A 20,494-nucleotide genomic window follows, 5' to 3' on the forward strand; every position below is an offset into this window, starting at 1 on the left:
TGTGTAAAACTGACTGCTCAGTCAATTCAAACCAAAATATTGATATCAACATGTGATCACCTGACTCTGCCAGTCCCTGGAGACACTGTTGAAGCCCATCTGGTTGGGTCACGTGACACAGGCGGTCAGGTAGTCCTAAGAACAGACTGAGGTCTTGGTCATCCCTACACACGTGTACCACGTGATCATCAGGCGTGCAGAACGAGCCGTCCGCCAGTGGCAACAGTTCCAGGCCTTGCAGCATTGGCTGGTCACCATGGCGACAGAGGTAACGCAGAATCAGACACTTCTGGTCACTGAAAAGTTTTCCAGACCAAGTGGTGTCTGCTTGCATCAGATCGCTGAGGTGTTGAGGGCTGACACAAGTGACAGAGGTCGCGCTGACCTCGTTCATACCGTGCAGCACGTGCCGGGGAAGCCGGACCAGGTTGACCCGACACACGGCGTACACCTCAACCACCGCGACCTCCGTGTCCTCGTCCAGGCCGTCATGGGTAGGAGACGTCATCACCACAGCCTCGTGCAGGGAAACCCAGTAGCCTCCCTGTAGCTGGGTGAAGAAGAGCCGAGAGGTGGACAGTTTCCGATAGAAAGGAGCCAGCAACGGCTGCCAGTGAGTGGTGAGCTTGGAGTGGTTGGGACACAGCTGGTACAGGACATCCGCTGTCATGGCAACGGTCTGCTCTGGTGATGTTTTGCTATTAGAGAGCAATAAAGTATACATTTACTTGAAGAACAATCAAAGAATATTCATAACAAGAAGAGCATATGCTCACATGAATCAGAAACAAATTGTGACAATGTGCACTTTTAGTGCCCTTACAGCAGCCAAGTGGTCTAACAAACTTTCCGCGCCTTAGCAGACGACACGAACGGCTTGTTTACATTCGAGCGGCGGCCATGTTTGTCCCACATAAAATCTATTTTTAGACTTATTGAGTGCACGTGCATGCTATTTTATGCAATCTAAGGCTATATCCTACTTTTAGATGTTAATAATGAATGGATATAGATATTTTGTTGCGGTATGTTCGTGCTTAAGTACCTGTTAAGGCCATGTTGTTCCTTAAATTGCTTTAATGTTCGATCAGTTCCGACCCAAACGTCCCACGCTATCTGAATTTTAGCGCCCAGTAGGTGACGTCTGGAATTTCCCTATTATCTCCATAATTGTAACTTTTCCATAAATCTAACTTAGTGCACTTCATTTCTTATTCCCTTAAGATACTTTTTGAGTTAAAGTGCAGTAATAACTGTTTGGATCGAGTAAATCAAAGTTTTCCTCTCAGTTCGACCGGTGTCTCGCCGCGTGACGTCACACGCGTCATTTTAGTATCTGTGTTTCTTTATCAAGTTTAACGTCACATAACTCGTCGTAAGTTCCATTTTACCACAAGTATGACACATGTATGGAAAGTTCAGGAGTTCATCTTGTAATGGAGTGAATTGTATTTGGTGCAGGAAGTGATCGAGTTTAGCAATCTTTATTTTGCTGGGTTTTGATCGTTAATCGGTCATTCATTCTGAGTAATTAATCATAATTATCTTTTGGTCTGGACTTCTAAAGTTATATCTTGTAACATGAGTTAAAAAGTATCTTTCACACTGGTTTTGTAGCAACAAACCGATTGCAAATGCATGCATTCTCCGTAAAGTTATCAGTTGTCAAAGTTTCTAAACAAACACAGATTTGGCCGTCAGCCAGGAATTGGGGCCCGTTTTTGTGGGAGGAGGGAGGCGCTTTCGAAGCAGCCCGCTAGCAGCGTATATAAGCCTCAGGCTAGCGGGGTATCACTCAGTCCATTGTTCGACTTCGCTAATCGCTCGCTACAATAGACCGCCTTGACTCCGAGTATTATGCTAGCCCCAGGAAAAGGAGGCATTTTGCCCGCTCAGATAGCTAGGAAAAAGAGACTGCTCCACATGTAGCCTGTTCAACTTGTGTTGATGTCGGCAAAGAGTTGAGTTCACTGTAAGTAAACAATGATTTTCTTGTTTTGTTTAACTATGCCATTTATTGTGACTTGATCATGATTGTATTACTGCTATGTTTTGTTGATGACTGAACTGATGGAGTATTTGTCTTTCACTGATAGCTGAGGTTACGTCAGGATGTCTAGACATTACGTCATAGTCTGTCAGATCAAACTGTAGACTAAACGATGTTTCGTTGCGACTGTATGGTCTATTGAGCAGTTAGCTTTGGATGCCAAGCTTTCAGCTAGGATGCTTGGTGAATTTTGTTTAGCATTGGCAAGTTCGTGTAAATCGGCCGAATTACAGACGCATCATTTGGGTATGTTGATATGATAACATTGGTTTCTTTCTGAGCCGGTTACCTGTATCAACCAAGAGTATGATGTAACTCATCAAGAGTTGTGCCTTTTCTAAATTTTCGATTCGCTTGGAAGCACTACGGAAAGAAGCTGCTTTTATTCAAGAGAGCTGTTAGCTGTTCATAAAGAGATTCATGTCGGGAACGGATAAGGAGATTAATTAATGTGAAATCAGAGGGTTATGGTTATCAGTTTTAAGACTCTCGCTCCATCTGATCTAATCAGTACATTGATTGAATTGTGGTATGATTTCTTATTATTGTCCTATAACATCCTTGTCATTGTTATATTCTGTTAGTTGTGTGTTCATCCTTTAATTCTCTCTCTCTCTCTCTCTAAATGTTATTCTTCTGGTTGCCAGTTTATTCTTCTTGTCTCAGGCTAGGATTTTGAGTTGTTCTCAGTTCAGGTTGATAGAATTGAGTCAGCCCTTGCAAACCTTGGATGTATATAATGTAGGTCAAATTTATACATAGCCTAGCTGCCAGAAATGTAATTTATGTGTCACTACTGACCTAGTTTCTGTTGCAAGGCTGATGATTGTAACATAACTATGCCCCTGTGTTGTGTTTGTTTGTTTGTGTGTTTGGTTGTTTATGTGTTTGTTGTCCTAAGTGTGTTTGTCGTGTGCCTGTGTTGTATTTCTGTGTGTGTTCCCATCTCCCAAATTTTGTGCTTTGAAGAATGATTACCCTCAATTGTTACTTCCCTTGTTGTGGTAGGAAACTGATGTACAGTTGGTCAGTACATAGTGCTACTTACTGACTTAGTACTTACTGACTTAGTCCATTCAGGACTTTGGTTATTTTGTATACATATATTGTAGGTCTTTTGTATTCTTTTACTAGAATCCTTTTGTGTCATTTATGCGTTGTTTGTTTGTTAACTGTCGGTTTGTTTGTTTACTTGTTTAATTTGTCGGTATTTGTATGTTTAGTTGTTGTACAGTACAGTTTATTTGTTGCTGTTCTTGTTGTTTGGTTGGTCATTGTTTGCTCACCGATTAGGCGCTAGAGTATTTGATGTATAACCCATACCCAACAGTCCCTTGTTGATCCTGGCATAAAGTAACTTGTCAGTGATGTTGTGAGGAATGAGATTGAGAGTTTTCACTGTACACGTTGACTTTCTATAAGCTTGTGTTCTGTTGTGCTAGAAACTCTGATAGCGACTTGAACTTACTTGTGTAATTTGCATTTGACTCTCTAGTCATGGTTTGTTCATGTTGTTTTTAGGACTGCGGTATGTTGTGTTGTGCCACTCTTTGCTCTAGTACTTATGGTGTTGTGAATAATTATGTAAATATTTCCGCTCTTGTTGTTACAACATTACTTGATTTTATTGCCTATTTTCATGACTTGCTTCCTGAAACTTAATACAATTTTGTATTATGTTTTCAGGTCACTGCGTGTTGTTCTACGTGGGGTTTTAAATAAAACGATGAAATCCCGCCATCCAGTCTGTTGAGTTGAGAGAGAGTGAACCTCCCCACAAAATTATATGTTGCCCTAGCTCCATAGACATTGAAGAAATCGATAATTTTCTACTTTTTAATTTAAAATTTAACCTATTTGTAACTTTGAAATATTTCCAGGATCTTCCAGACTTGTCTGATGTCTACGAGTCATCACACTCTGGAACCGTGGAAAGTATCAAAGATAAAGCTTCATAAACGCTCAATAAATCGATAATCTGGATGTGTACAAACCCTAGAAGTGTGTTAAAATTCAAAGGTCTAGCTTTAAAAACATGCAAAAAAATCTATAATTTTCCATTATGTGACCAAAACATGACTCCGCTGTGACCTTGACATTTGACAAAGGTCAACCACATTGAGTCATGTTTAAAGGCCATCAAATCCTAGAAGTAAAGTTCTAGGATTAATAACATCCGAGAAAAACACACCAACAATAAGTTTTTTTCGTCCACTAAAACTGCTTAGTACAAAGACGCTCCAGATTACTGAAGTGAGTCAATCAAAAAAATAAGAACATGATCTTTGTTAGGTTTTCAGGAAATTCATCTGCGCCAAAGCGCCCAAAAGAACTTTTATGAGACAAATTAATGTATTTCATGGACATTCTGCACAGTATACTGTCTTGTGATAATTCTTTTCTTTCTCTGGGCTAAATTAATCTGTGAGAGTCTCTATTACTAAAAAATTCAGCTAGACTAGACTAGAATAATACAAAAAAATCCAATGTGAAATGCTGCACAGCCAGTCATACGTCACCTGGTGAAGAGGGACGCTCCAGTCCCAGCTGAGTTGACCAGTTCAGTGAGCAGTGTGACGTAAGCACGAGGCAGGACCTCCCTAACCAGCAGACTGTTCCACAATGCTGCCTCGTCGTTCGGTTCCCCCTCCTCCCCCTCCCCCTTGGGCCATTCCACATGACGTCGGTTCTGGCTCAGCTCGAAGAACCCGTGCACGTGCACTGGCAGCCCCGTAGGGCTCGGCGTCTCGGGGGGTAGCGGTAGAAAGCAGAACAGCTGACCCTGGAAAGCTTCCGCTGGGCTGTTGAGTTTAGCAGCGACACCCACGTACGGTCGGTGTGTCAGATATTTCCTCTGTATAATAAAAAGTACGAATGCGGCATTTGAATAGAAAACATGCAACGCTTATCGAAATTATAATGTAGATTTTACTCTTCCAGACACCCCTGGTCTTCAAGACTGTCTTTATTTACATTTGAAGGGTCAGAACTTTAACTCTGCCTTGTAAAAATGGAAATAGTGAACAAGGTCAAAGATCTTTCCACTCACCAAGTCAAGGAAATCGTGCAGATGAAATCCTGTGACTAAAAACCGAGTAGCTTCTGAATGAAACTCAAAACAAAGTCATAGAAAAAAGTTACTCACCTCTATTTTTTTCATATCACGTCGTGTATGTGCAAGTAACACAATTACTGAAATCAAGCACAGCAAACCATTTGTGTTGTTGCAGAATTGCTTTTGACCTATTGGACATTAAAATAAAATGCTTGCCTTTCTGGTCCCCAGCAGCAACCTAGACTAAAAAGTTTCGTACTCACACATACTAGAAGATCTTTAACGTGCTTCTGTTCATTGCAATTCTGGAAATTATCATGTTACTTTGCGCCAGCTAGGCTACACATGGGTTTTAGAGTCCGTCGAGCACAGACCACATTCCCGAAGTCCCGCTTAAGAAAAATACACCATCAAAACTGCAAACTTTTTTTTATTATCATCAAGTAACCCTTCAGAATACTCGAACTGTCTTGTAACAAAGGTATTATTGTCACGGACCTGGCAGAGAAATGTGAGTTGAGAGGACATGTCGTACGTTCCCTGGTGATAGTGGACCACCAGCCAGTGTTCCTCGTCTCTCTCCACCCCGCCTGCCACTGCTCTGACCACCTTGACCACTAGGTGACTGGACACAACTACCTGCAATCCAACAACACACCTATCTTGCAACGACCTGCTTTTCGGATTTCGATTAACATAAATAAGACTCCTTATTGCTGAGCAACTGGGAAATTGATTTTTTCACTGTCTGCCAAAGGCAACATATGTACCCAGTGAGGGGCAGAAAAGATATTGAAACAAGGACCAACACTTTATTGCACTAATTATACGCACACAAATAGGAATCAATTCACCAAGTATCTTCAACAGTGACCCAGTAGCATACTGGCATAGAAACCGTTAACAACACAAACTCAATTGCTATGTGACAAAAACTGTAAGAACTTTACAAAACCTTAGCACTGACTAGGACTCTGCAAACAATTTTCCTTTGGGTTTGTATTAATTCTGCTCTCACCACACGGCTCACGAATTCTGCCCAAAACCACCGCTTAAGTTTTTCCAGCTGCATGCTGTAATTTGACCCGCCAGGCTAGTGATAAGAGCTGAGGCTGGCAGCCAGTGTTTCTAGGTCACTCCTTGGCTCTGGAATTTGTTCTGTTTTCTGTATTGAGGAGTACACTGGTCTGCTGCTGTCTCCTGTGTTTTCAAAGTGGATTATCTTCTACATCACAGTTGTTGTGCCGATATCAATTGCTGATTCCAATTGCTATGTGTGTGTGTTTTATAATGTGACTGACAGATTTCCGACAACACCCTTTAGAGTAATGTAATTTAGACAGAAGTATAACCTGTGTATAGTCTATTTTCTGTGTTGTGGAGTATACTGGTCTGCGGCTGTCTCTTGTGTTCTCAAAATGGATTATCTTGTGCATCACGATTTGTGTGCCGATATCATTTATGATTCCAGTTGCTTGATGTGTGCTCTTTAGTATGTGACTGAGAGATTTTCGGGGACACTCTTTATTATTATGTTATTGAGACAGAAATAAAACTAGCGTATAGAGAAGCTTCTGTACAAACATGGATGCCACAGTGCACTCGGAATCAAGTCATTTAGAAAAACTAAATGCTCTTTGTAGAATCTGTGGTGAAAGATCTCAGAGAAACCAAAATCGGACAGTAAAATTTCTGGTAGCTAATAGTAATACTAGGCGAATAAGGAGTGGATAAACCAGTGGCACAAAGAACTGACAAACGGCCTTTGGCTCGCTAACTGTCTGTGTGAACCAACACGAAACTGGAGTACGCGCCGCAGACAGTGTGGAACCAGTCTGTTTATTGACCCCGACCTCCACAGCGCTGATGACGTGTTTTCCAAAATTCAGTGAGTGATTCGTAGAGAGGCTAAACTGTAGTCACGCTAGTACCTAATTTCTTCTGTCAAAAATCTTACATGCACCACACAGCATGGGTGGAAGTTAGTGCTTGTTTGTGTTGTGTACATGTGACTGTGCTGTAAGACGTGTAGAATGCATGCATTATAACGGGCTTAGTGCAAATCACGCTCACATTTCTCCAGGAGTGTTTGGTGTCTATGTAAACTGTGTTCACTGGACTATGTGATGAGATCAAGAGTGTTGCAACTGCATGAATGGGAAGATTATTTTGTCTATTGAAACAAAGGCAGTGTGTTTCCCCGCGCAGACTGAAAGAGCAGTATCAGCCCGCTGACGGCTGGGGTATCGCGTAACAGCGTGCTCGCCGCTGGCAGCTCTCGGTGGCTCGCAGGCCGCTCAGGAGATTAGATCCGCGGTAGCGCAGCTGGTGTTGCTAAAAGTAAAGAGGCAAGCTATGCGCGGCCGTGACCAATTTGTAACACACAGACGATTGTGCAAGTAGCAAGGGTTACCTCCTGTTGGGGACAAAGTCTGTCCCTGGTGGTGATACCAGACAGGAATTTCTCCCTGCTGGCTCTTACGGCCGCCACACACCCTCCGCTCAGTTCCACGGAGAAGTCAAGCGTAGGGGCAGGAGACTGCGATTCACTGTGTGCAGAGAATACCTCGACTCTCTCCAGTCTCTTCAGGAACAACAGCATGGTGCTGATTTCCCCCCTGAACGCCTGCTTGAGTTGCTGAACCCGCTGCTGGCTGTAGACTGTCTGGGATAATTCTGACGGCGTCTGACGGAGCGGGAACCAAAACACTGTGCCTTTAAAGTTTTTATCTGCAAAGAAAGATCTGATGGTTTAATACATTTATATTGTAGGAAAATAACACTTAATTTAACGGGGTCCTGATTTGGCCTAAATGGTCCGCTGGACCCAAAAAGCAACAGCTAACTAACTAACTTAATTTAACAATTCCTTGTTGTAAATAAGACAAGTCGCGTAAGGCGAAAATACAATATTTAGTCAAGTAGCTGTCGAACTCACAGAATGAAACTGAACGCAATGCCATTTTTCAGCAAGACCGTATACTCGTAGCATCGTCAGTCCACCGCTCATGGCAAAGGCAGTGAAATTGACAAGAGCGGGGTAGTAGTTGCGCTAAGAAGGATAGCACGCTTTTCTGTACCTCTCTTCGTTTTAACTTTCTGAGCGTGTTTTTAATCCAAACATATCATATCTATATGTTTTTGGAATCAGGAACCGACAAGGAATAAGATGAAAGTGTTTTTAAATTGATTTGGACAATTTAATTTTGATAATAATTTTTATATATTTAATTTTCAGAGCTTGTTTTTAATCCGAATATAACATATTTATATGTTTTTGGAATCAGCAAATGATGAAGAATAAGATGAACGTAAATTTGGATCGTTTTATAAATTTTTATTTTTTTTTAACAATTTTCAGATTTTTAATGACCAAAGTCATTAATTAATTTTTAAGCCACCAAGCTGAAATGCAATACCGAAGTCCGGGCTTCGTCGAAGATTACTTGACCAAAATTTCAACCAATTTGGTTAAAAAATGAGGGCGTGACAGTGCCGCCTCAACTTTCACGAAAAGCCGGATATGACGTCATCAAAGACATTTATCAAAAAAATGAAAAAAACGTTCGGGGATTTCATACCCAGGAACTCTCATGTCAAATTTCATAAAGATCGGTCCAGTAGTTTAGTCTGAATCGCTCTACACACACACACACACACAGACACACAGACACACGCACATACACCACGACCCTCGTTTCGATTCCCCCTCGATGTTAAAATATTTAGTCAAAACTTGACTAAATATAAAAATGAACAGAGAATCTTTTACGAAATCTGACCCGGAGATAACGAGTCATGCACATATCTACATCTAATGAACAATAGATTATCTAACTAATAGGTAATACTTTTTTTCTTGAGGTGGAACTTACAAGATATGATATATGTCTCTTTTATAGCCTTTAGAAGCATTGTGTTCAATGATAAAACGGAACGGGGCGGAACATATGTTTCGCACAGCCAATACCTGTCAAAACCACAGATACAAAATATGTTCTGTGATTTTCCCCACGTTACAAGGTGCACCTCTCACAAGAAAGTTCAAGGGCTCCAACACATCACTCACCACCAAGGGAGTCTTTGTCCAGCAGATGGAGCAGAGGCTTCAGAGCGCCACCTAACGTGTTCCACTCTTCTCGGTCAAGGTCATCCAGGGATGTCATGTAGATTGCCTCCCTTTCCTCTCTGAACGGGTCCATGAACAGCAGGTGTGGTCCGCTGATGATGATTGGATGATCTGTTGGGATACAGCAGAAGTGACAGAGACAAGCTATTCTCGCGTAAGTGTGTTTTTAACCAGCGAAAATGAAGATACATGTCCTTCTCGACTTACTCAAAAAGGCAAAGGAAATGCATGATTGATCAATGGATTGGTGATTTTTCATGATTCACAAAAAGCAAATTAATTTCATATACTACAGGCTATTCCTTTAGAGACTGCATAGTGCCTGTAGGACAGGAAGCATTCTTCATCACCAAAGCAAATTTGGATTTAAAAGCTTCATACACACAAATAAAACTAGTACTCCTCACTCACAGCTCTCACAACCTTGGGATTTTCTTTATTTACTTGGTAACTAAGGGGATGCCCAACATAACAAAGAGAGTCTCTCGAGATTCCCAATTTGAGTTAAAACAAAACAACCTGTTTATAAACTATGTTCCTTCTGGGACGTCCGAGAAGTAGAGGGTACCTTTTTTGATCCACAGAAGACATGGTTTTATCATACTGCACTGAAGAAAGCACTAACCTGTCAAGTGAAAAACAGACTTGAAGCCCAGTCCAAATTTGCCGACTTTGAGAGGGTCCTTGACCTTGACACTGGCGTGGATTTTCCTGATGCCCTGCCAGTCCTCTTCCGTGAACAGGGCGTCGTTGTAGACACACAGTCCTGGCATCTGAATGGAGACAGTATACTTTCAAAGCTTTAAATTTCAAAATGACATAAAAAAAGTCTTAGGAATCCGTTTATTTATTCATGTTGTTACTTATTTGTATAGAAATTTGTTTTTGGCGTACCATCCTTTTTTTCTTTTTTTTTCTCTTCTTTTGAACCTCAGTTACAATATGACTCGCTATGAGTATGATACTGTGAGCGAAGCTGAACAGTTTAAACGTAAACAGAATGGGTTATAAATAATAATAATATCATTCTTTCGTTTAGCATGGACAATCTTCGAAAATGTACAATATTTTCAATCAATTATAATTAGCTATAATTCTCTCCGTCAACTGGCATTTGCACACTTTCTCTCTTTCTCTATCCTCTCTCCCCATCCTCTCTCTCCCTCCCCTCCCCTCTCTCCCTCTCTCCCTCTCTCTATATCTAATCGTCCTCTCTCTCTCTCTCCCCCTCTCCCCTTCTCTGTCTCTCTCACCCTCCCTGCCACTCTCTCTCTCTCTCTCTTTCTGATACTGTGAGCGATGCTGAACAGTTCAAACATAAACCCTACCATTCTCTCTCTCTCTGATACTGTGAGCGATGCTGAACAGTTTAAACATAAACCCTACCATTCTCTCTCTCTCTCTCTGATACTGTGAGCGATGCTGAACAGTTTAAACATAAACATATAGGGTTATAAATAGCAATAATAATATTATTCTTTCGTTTAACATGGACAATCTTCGAAAATCTCTCTTTCTCGCTCTCTCTCTCCCACCCCTCCCTCCGCTCTTTCTCTGCCTCTCTCTCTCTCTCTCGCACCCTCCCCTTTCCCCCTCTCTCTCTCTCTTCCTCTCTCAATCTCTCTCTCTCTCTCCCTCTCTCTCTCCCTCTCTCTCTCTTCCTCCCTCACGCTCCCTCCCTCTCTCTCTCTCTCTATTACCATGGTTGTGTTTAAATGAATTAATAATAATGATATATTTTGCTGTTCGTCATAATTGTTTTCATCATTGGTTCACCTTAGTTAATACATTGACATTTGCAACGAGTCATTTACAATAGCATGATAGTACTGGGTTTCTCAGTCAAAAAGCCGAATGGAGAGCTCTCTTTCAAATATACAATTTGGGTCAAAGCCTTCTCCGTATTTGTATATACTTATTGACATTTTTGCAACAAGCAGAATAAAGTTAATATTTCTTATAGTTTGGTCCTGTTGCTTGTTCGGTTGGAAACCAAATAAAACGTCAGTTTCTTTTAATTTTATCTGTGAACCTGTTTTTATATAAATTTGCTTTTCTACGTTCTTCCAAAAAAGTGATATTCTTGGGCATTTAAAGAAAAAATGTTCAATGAAATCAATATCTCCACACAGACTACAGCGATTGTTTTCACGTTTTTTCATTTTTTCATTTTGTGTAGTAAGATATTAGTGGGGTAGATATTATGCAATATCTTCCAGTGAAGTAGCCTTAGTCGCCTTAGTCGCTCTTCCTTGGTGCAGTTGTTTGCTATCATCCAATGATTTCTTTCTATTTTATAGGTTGTTTTTTTTTTGTTTTGTTTTTTTCCGCTTTCATCGTGCGTTTAATGCCCTGGATGGGAGGGATGTGCAAACTGTGGCAGTGCGTAAAATCGAAAGTAATGATTTCGAGTGAGGAAATTATAGTACATTTTCAAAGTCAATTCATTGATCTACCTCTAAAATGGGAAAACCAATAGTTATCATCTCATTGCAGCTCAATGTTGGTTGGTTGGTTGGTTGGTTGGTTGGTTGGTTGGTTGGTTTTTATTTCTTTAGTCTCTTCCGCTGATATTGCTATTCGAAAACGATTGAAGGTTTTTTTGTTGTTTTTTTTTTCTTTTTTTTTTCTTATCTTTTTTTCTTTCTTTTTTTTTTCTTTCTTCTTTTCTCTTTTCTTCCCTCTTTTCTTTCTTTTCTTCTTTTTCTTCCTCTCTTGAACCTCAGTTACAATATGACTCGCTACGAGTATGATACTGTGAGCGAAGCTGAACAGTTTAAACGTAAACAGAATGGGTTATAAATAATAATAATATCATTCTTTCGTTTAACATGGACAATCTTCGAAAATGTACAATATTTTCAATCAATTATAATTTAGCTATAATTCTCTCCGTCAACTGGCATTTGCACACTTTCTCTCTTTCTCTATCCTCTCTCCCCATCCTCTCTCTCCCTCCCCTCCCCTCTCTCCCTCTCTCTATCTTTAATCGTCCTCTCTCTCTCTCCCCCCTTTCCCCTTCTCTGTCTCTCTCACCCTCCCTGCCACTCTCTCTCTCTCTCTGATACTGTGAGCGATGCTGAACAGTTTAAACATAAACCCTACCATTCTCTCTCTCTGATACTGTGAGCGATGCTGAACAGTTTAAACATAAACCCTACCATTCTCTCTCTCTCTCTCTGATACTGTGAGCGATGCTGAACAGTTTAAACATAAACAGATAGGGTTATAAATAGCAATAATATCATTCTTTCGTTTAAAATGGACAATCTTCGAAAATCTCTCTTTCTCGCTCACTCTCTCCCACCCCTCCCTCCGCTCTTTCTCTACCTCTCTCTCTCTCGCACCCTCCCCTTTCCCCCTCTCTCTCTCTCTTCCTCTCTCAATCTCTCTCTCTCTCTCTCTCTCCCTCTCTCTCTCTCTCCCTCCCTCACTCTCCCTCCCTCACTCTCTCTCTCTCTATTACCATGGTTGTGTTTAAATGAATTAATAATAATGATATATTTTGCTGTTCGTCATAATTGTTTTCATCATTGGTTCACCTTAGTTAATACATTGACATTTGCAACGAGTCATTTACATTACTGGGTTTCTCAGTCAAAAAGCCGAATGGAGAGCTCTCTTTCAAATATACAATTTGGGTCAAAGCCTTCTCCGTATTTGTATATACTTATTGACATTTTTGCAACAAGCAGAATAAAGTTAATATTTCTTATAGTTTGGTCCTGTTGCTTGTTCGGTTGGAAACCAAATAAAACGTCAGTTTCTTTTAATTTTATCTGTGAACCTGTTTTTATATAAATTTGCTTTTCTACGTTCTTCCAAAAAAGTGATATTCTTGGGCATTTAAAGAAAAAATGTTCAATGAAATCAATATCTCCACACAGACTACAGCGATTGTTTTCACGTTTTTTCATTTTGTGTAGTAAGATATTAGTGGGGTAGATATTATGCAATATCTTCCAGTGAAGTAGCCTTAGTCGCTCTTCCTTGGTGCAGTTGTTTGCTATCATCCAATGATTTCTTTCTATTTTATAGTTATATTTATTCATCCAAAAATGTATTGAGCAAGGAGTACTTGCTTTTTGTTTGGTAAGTAGTGATCTAAATTTTTTGGGAGTCCAGTTTTTAAGAGATTGAGGTTCTAGAGAGACAATCGCTTCTTGAGTTTGGTTATTGTCAGCTTGCAATGATTGCGCAATGAGCGCGGTTCGCATTGCATTATAATCAAACAGCAGAGCAGGGTAGTCCCCGATTTTTTCTGCAATACGTGCGAGTGGTAATAATCCCTCGTCTGTCCATATATCTTGGACGTAATTTATGTATGCATTTGTCCATCTCTTGAAGAACAGAGGTCTATTTCTGTACATTATCTCTTTGCTATTCCAGAGACAGGTATATTTGAATTCAGTATTGGACAGGTATATATTTCTGAATTCAAGCCATTTAATTAGACATGATTTCCAGAATTTAGATTTGACTTTTTCGAGTCCTAAAAATGTTTTTGGATTGGCAGTAGCATTGAGGCAGCAAAGGTTTGTTCCAACTTCATTAAAGATGTAGGTTGGTATTAATTTCCATTTGGCAGATGTGTCTATTTTTAACTGAGTTATCCATGTCATCATAAAGGAGGCTTGCATATCTATTATGTTTATCATATTACAACCTCCATTCTCCCCTACGTTGCACATTACACATCTTTTTACCTTTTCAAAGGCTCGCGTATTTGTGTACTTCTTTTTCCATAAAAATCGAAATAAGATTGTATTTAACCACTGTGATGTGTTGGAAGAGTTTATTTTTATGTGCTGTTTTAGAGGTACATTTTATCAGTATGGAACATGTTCAGTTCTTACAGTAGTTGATAGTGGGGGGGGGAGGGGGATCCTATCTTATTCTGCGTACTTTTATTGTGGTTCCGATAGCTCTTAGAGTTTCATAGTTCTCACCATGTCTGTATAGTGTATGTATTAGTTACTGTGATACCAAATTGTCTTACCCATGTATGTATGATGCTATGCGCCAGAGATGTATGAATGCTATTTATTTTTGTTTTTATCACACGGCAAGCTGCTTTCCTCGTGTATTTTTTATGTTCATTCATGTATTGTACACTTGGCAATAAATTATATATATCTATCTATCTTTATTTTCTGTAGGATAGTGGCTGGAGCACTTAAAGCTTGCATTGGGTATACAAATTGTGAAATCAAGAAACTTTTTACAATACATAATTTGCCTGTGATACTAAGGTTTCTTTTAGACCATATGCTTATTATTCTTTCTATTTTTTCGATTCTTTCCGACCAATTCTCATTTATGTCTGATGCAGTGACATCATTTTTAAAGAGTATACCTAAAATCTTTAGTTGTTTTTTCCATTTTAAGTCACAGAGATGTTCTCTGCTGTCCTTTTGAGATCCTAGCCACATTGCTTCCGTTTTGTTTTTATTAATTTTTAGTTGTGATATTTTCGTGAAATCAGTGACAAGCTTCATTGCATTTTCCAGATCTTGTTTTCCTTGTAATAGCATGCTAATGTCGTCAGCGTACATTGCTAATTTTATCATATCAATTGAGTTGTTAGTCTCTATCTGGGAGCGAGGTAATCGAAGTCCGTGTATGCTTGGATCGTTTCTAATCTTTATTGCAAGAATTTCCAGTCCGAGAATGAAGGCCATTGGCGAAAACGGGCAGCCTTGGCGAATTCCTGTCTCAATCGGGAATGGTTCGGAAATCCAGCCAAGGTAGTTAATACTACTTTCGGTCTCATTTGTGAGAACTTTAACCCAATGCGTAAAATTCTCGCCAAATCCGAATTTTCTGAAAGCCCATAGCATGAATTCCTTGGAGATAGAGTCAAATGCACGTGTATAATCTAGGGCCAATAAAATACCGGGTTTATTTTCATTATTCATATGTTCAATTACGTCATCTATTAATCGGATAATATTACTAGCTTTTCTACCCTTAATGAATCCCACTTGATCCTCTGAGATCAAATCACTTATAACATTCGACATCCTAAGCGCAAGGCATTTTGCTAATAATTTATAGTCTGTATTTGTAAGGGAGATGGGTCTCCAGTTACACAAGTTATCTCTTGTGAGGTCTTTTCCTTTATGGATTAAGGTTATAATAGCTCTGGCGTACCATCCTTAAAATCTCTGGATACATATATGTCACTTACAAGGTCTTATTAATCAATACGTTTATTTATCTACTTATTTATCTATTCATGAATACGTTTCAAAGGTACACAACAACAAACGCACCTTGTAACGAAATGTTATTCATTTGTTTGAAGCGCCCTTTTATTTTTAGGGAATCTAAAGCGGGGTAGGTGGGAGGAACTTTACTATGTGAATTGGGTAAGTATATTAATCAAATAAAAATGAATTATTAAAATTTTCGATTAAATTACATATCTTATCCCAATTCACATATAGCAGATTGCTTATTAAGGTGGTGGGGTGCTCACCTATGAGCTAGGCAACCATTGCCCTGCCGCTACCATTGCTGGTAACGCCTTGGTACCGTCCTGCCGCGCACTGGAAATGTCGCGCAGATAAAATTAGATAAGACATCCTCCGATCTCCAGTAGGAGGAGTCTAGGACGTCAGATAATCTTCCTGATTTTAGCACCAACCTAGATATGTCCTTATCTCTCTTTGTGTTCAAAGACGATAAGAGTAGCTTTGTTTGTGATTTTAACTCCTTGTATGAGACAGGAAGGAGCATAGTGATCTAACTGGTCAGATTCATAAGACTGGTTCGCCTGTGGCGAGAATCCTATAAAGAGGAATAAATAGACCATCGAAGATGGTTATCCTGACTTCTGATTCTTGGCTAAGAAGTCTGGGCCGAAACCAAGTGAGATAGAGCGTCTCTATTGAAACTACGTCTCCCAGTAAGCGGGAGAGTGCGTGAATCTCGCTACCTCTATGTGCCGTAGCTAGAAGCAAAGCTGAGAGCGTTTCACACGTCAGATTTATGAAGGTGAGCGATTGTAGCAGTTCAAAATCTGTGAAGCATAGAAACTCCAGTACCAAAAGACTCAGACTTGTCCTGCTGTGACCCTTTGGTTATAAACGCTATCTAGCCTATGGTCTCTCTGTTAAGGGAGACCTGTAATCTTATACTGCGAGCTAAGTAAGACACGCTGATAAGATTAGGAAGAAACATTGCCTAATTCAGGTAAGGCCTATGAGTAGGTCCATGCTCTATATCGCACAGTCTGGAAGGAGCCCAAGGGAGAACTGTCCAAGTACGAACATGCGCCCCCCCCTTTTTTTCTGTCCCCTTGTCTCATAAGACTTATGAGTGAAGAGGAAGGACCCGTTTGTGAGAATGTAACAGAATGTCACTGATCTTTTCAAGGAAAAGAATGAAGAACAAAGAATAAATCAAGCTCCAGAAAAAACAACCGTAGTCCTCAATGGCTACAGGAGTGGTATCAGTGAGAACTATGTACACTACCCAAGTCCCTAAGCGGGGGCTTGAAAGAAAGGGAGGCGAACTCCGGTGAAAACCGGTAGTGTAACTCTCTAGGGAGCGAAGTACTGCTGATGTTGTGTTTGAGTAAACGACAGTACAATAGCTGAAGCCTGAAGGCCGCAGCTTGAATGTTATTGTTAAAGAGATTGCCTGTTGGGCCCGTGTTCCAAACGGTCACCCATCCCGGTAGTAACCGGGCTCAATAGTTGTTAACCTCGGTGGTCGGAAAAGACCGTGTTGCTGCCTTTGGCTGTGAACGGAAGTCTGTGCCACGGCTGCAAGAAGCGGGTATACTTTCCCTGTTTGCAAAGCAGGGGTGAAATGTCAGGAGTATTGAAAACCTGATTGCCTGTTCGTTCTGTGTTAATCGGCCCGCAATCGGGGAAGACACGACTGGGTATCGGTAACCTGATCCGCTCTCAGACCATGCTCCTGTCAAATCCTGTCCCAAGGGAGGGGTGAGTGAGCGTCTTACGAGTTTTAATTGCCGATGTCTGTATGGCTAGAGGCATTACATGTAGCTAGTTCTGAAACCTTGAGAAAATATCTTCAAGGAAAGAGAACTGGCTTTGGAAAATAAGTGGACTCTGTTAGAAGAGGTCACTGCATAGCCAAGGTTCCATTAACTGGTACTTCAAGTGCTGGTAACCTCAAGTTCGATATCCCCGAGGGTAAAGGTAAGCTCAATCATCTTCTGCCCATGTGCGGAAGTGACTCAGACTAAAATGTTGTTAGAAACCATGCAGAGGGATCTGAGTATGTATCCGAAGCTGCATCCCTCAAACTGAAGTTTCGTGATTCAGCCTTCGTTGGCTTAATCTAGAGGCAAAGAGTACTATTTGCGAAGTAGAAGAAAACTCCTGGCGCAAAGCCAAATTGTGCAAAATCCAGGGGCCACCGCTGGGAAAACTACAAAAAGAGTGTAGTTTGTTAACTCGCGGTAGAAAAGGCCTTGAGGGACGTAAAGCTTGAGTTGAAACACCGAACCAGAAGGTGTGTGTTTTAACAGTAATTGCCAAACACCACATTCCTATCTTTTGCGTCAGGGAAAAAGATCCCCAAATGCGGAAAAAGCTTTAGTGCCGAACATAAGGGTAGCCACATGATGGGGACCTTAGTTCTGTTCGTAACACTTAATATGAAAACTTCGAGGGTTTGACAGTGCTTCATGTTGTCCGGCAATAGTGGCTGACATGCAACTGTGCAGCCGTTTATCCTTAAGCAAAGAGGCTTATACGTCTGAAGCTAGCCGTAAGCTGTCTGACATAGAGTCCTAGATTGACATCACCCAGTCTCCTGGTCTGAGTGCGTCTCTGACTGACGTGGGTGTCTCCTATGTGAATTTGATTTGTCTCAGAAATCTATTCAGAGGGGAAAAATGTACTTGTATCACTGTCTTTGCTTCCGTTTAGACAGGAAACTTGACAGCTGCGGCGCTCTGGTTAAGGGAGCCTACCCCTCCTTCCAGAGTAGCCTGAATCCTGAACGCACTATACCCGCTATTCACTGACTGATTACCTTAGTAACCAATGTGTAAATGCCCGAGACGGGCCGCATGCCAACGGTTCCAGGGACGTAACGATAGAACGGGAGAGAGACCTAGGCAGCGTTTCCGAAAGAGACGCTAACTCTAGGTTAAATCTCCCTGTCTCTTCCAGTGCCACAAGGGCGGACTCTGTATAAGGGACAGATCTGTCCTACTGTAGCCATCCTCCCTGAGCGTCACTAACTCCGGTGTCACCGGAAGTGGAGCTCGTGGTAGAGAAAAGTGTCCAAGAGATTGCGTGGCATTGGGTTCAACCCGAACTTCCGGCCAGCAGCTTGCCCGACTTAAGGGGTTGTCTGTGTGGAGGCTAGCCACGGCTGTGCTAACTCTGGTGTCGGACTGTGCTCTGTAAGCAGAGGCACTGTGTCCAAAGGCACATATCCCGACCGGGAATTCTTAGCCAGAATCTTAGACCTCTCATCGCCACCGAGGGAGATTCACGAAACTTTAGTTTGTTTTTCTCCCTGTGTTGAGCGAAAATCTCTGACAGCAGAAGGTGGTGGTGCAGACAAACTTGTTGCTGAAACCACTCCTTCCTCAAAGTATCTTGAAGCTACCTGTGCTGCCAATGCTACTGCATGGGGAAGCTTGTGTGGTAGCCGGAAATCTTAGACATCTCATACGCCACTGAGGGAGATTCACGAAACTTAAAAGTTTGTTTTTCTCCCTGTGTTGAGCGAAAATCTCTGACAGCAGAAGGTGGTGGTGCAGACAAGTTTGTTGCTGACACCACTCCTTCCTCAAAGTATCTTGAAGCTACCTGTGCTGCCAAAGCTACTGCATGGGGAAGCTTGTCTGGTAGCTGGAAATTGGGATCTTCCTCAGAAAGAGAAGCCCCGTATTCCGATTCTCCTTCCGGAAGTGCCTACCGGAAATTCAACGCCATATTGACTGTCATAGTCATTGGCAGTGTCGTCCGGAAGAGAGGTACCGCGTGAGGCATATCCTCTACTCGTATCCTCTCTGGAGAGAACTTCCTGCCCCCTGGGCGGAAGTGTGAAGAGCTGTGCTAGGGATGCTTTCGTCGAGCAAACCGGCACTTGCGTGTCTCCTGTTGTAAGTACAGGCCCCTGCAAGTCGTGATGCGAGCAAGTCTCCTGCCTTACAACAACTTGCTGACCCCTGGGCGGAAGGGAATAATGCTGAGCTGGGGATGCTTTTGTGCAAACCGGCCTTCGCGTGTCTTCCGTTAAGAGTAGCCTACAGGCCCCTACGGGTCGTGATGCGAGCAAGCCTCCTGTCTCTTAACAACTTCGCGCACCCGTGGCGGAAGCTTGGACCGCTGTACCGATGTTGCATCCGTATAACAACCTGGTACTAGCGTGTCCTCCGATCTAAGTACAGGCCCCTGCAAGTCGTGATTCGAGCAAGCCTCCTGTCTTATCACGGCTTCCTGCCCGGCGCCGGGCGGAAGTAGGGAACGCCCGTGCGTATCTCCCTGTGGGACAGTCACAGTACCTTTATTGTAGCTGCTGAATCCGGAAGAGGAGGCATGGTGAGGGGAACTTTCCGTCTTCACCGGAAATGTTCGGCGTGAACGTCGGCCGACGTAACGGTGGCTGACGGCGCTGCCATAACCTTCGACCGTGAACGAGCGTCTTCCGCTCTAGCTTGAAGGGAGAGCAAATGTTCGCTCGCCGAGCGCAATTCTGCCGAAAACATGCATCTCATTTGATCGCTAAAATGAAGCAAACATTGCTGACAAATCTTCCTTCTCTGATGCTATGCTAGCCTTAACCGGCGCTGTCTTGCATTCTTGCTTCAGCGACGACATTACCGGCTCTTAGGATAGTCAATTTCTATCGTGAAAGTATTCTGAGAAACTGGCTCGAACACCGTAACTGTAGGTTTAGAACCCTTGGGCTTCTTAGCCGCTTTCTTAGACGGAGACTCTGTATTGGTTCCCTGTCTAGAGCTGGGTTTCTTCTTCCCACTGTCCGCCATACTGGCGTTAGTCTTGCAGACGAAAGTAAACAAAGACTAACTCGTGGCGAACGAATGCAAATACAACAAAAGAAATTGGAAAAATCTCACCCAATCTCAGCTAGAAAGCTAAGATACAGACGAAACCAGGGTGTAGTCTGCCAAAGAAGCAGTGGGCTAACAAAATAGCCAGAGCGTAATCCAAAACATGTCCTTAGACGCTATCGCTGAAGAGTAGAATGAATAACATGGCGGCGAGAGCACGCATGCGCAATGCATGTTAGGAGGTAACCA

At 41.9% G+C, this 20,494-nt stretch overlaps 1 protein-coding gene across 1 annotated transcript in view; it reads right to left on the reverse strand.

The window, feature by feature from the left end:
* Window positions 1-20,494, reverse strand: part of LOC138977312 (sacsin-like) — a 69,772-nt gene that overhangs the window by 47,521 nt on the left and 1,757 nt on the right. Inside the window, exons 2-7 of the mRNA XM_070350213.1 lie at window positions 9,860-10,007; window positions 9,175-9,393; window positions 7,519-7,835; window positions 5,604-5,744; window positions 4,570-4,904; window positions 61-698 (exon numbers count right to left, since the gene is read on the reverse strand). Of these exons, the coding sequence (XP_070206314.1) occupies window positions 61-698; window positions 4,570-4,904; window positions 5,604-5,744; window positions 7,519-7,835; window positions 9,175-9,393; window positions 9,860-10,007 (1,798 nt within the window). The remainder of the gene's footprint in view (window positions 1-60; window positions 699-4,569; window positions 4,905-5,603; window positions 5,745-7,518; window positions 7,836-9,174; window positions 9,394-9,859; window positions 10,008-20,494) is intronic.

Source organism: Littorina saxatilis, linkage group LG9 (assembly GCF_037325665.1).
Source record: "Littorina saxatilis isolate snail1 linkage group LG9, US_GU_Lsax_2.0, whole genome shotgun sequence".
Classification (NCBI taxonomy): domain Eukaryota; kingdom Metazoa; phylum Mollusca; class Gastropoda; order Littorinimorpha; family Littorinidae; genus Littorina; species Littorina saxatilis.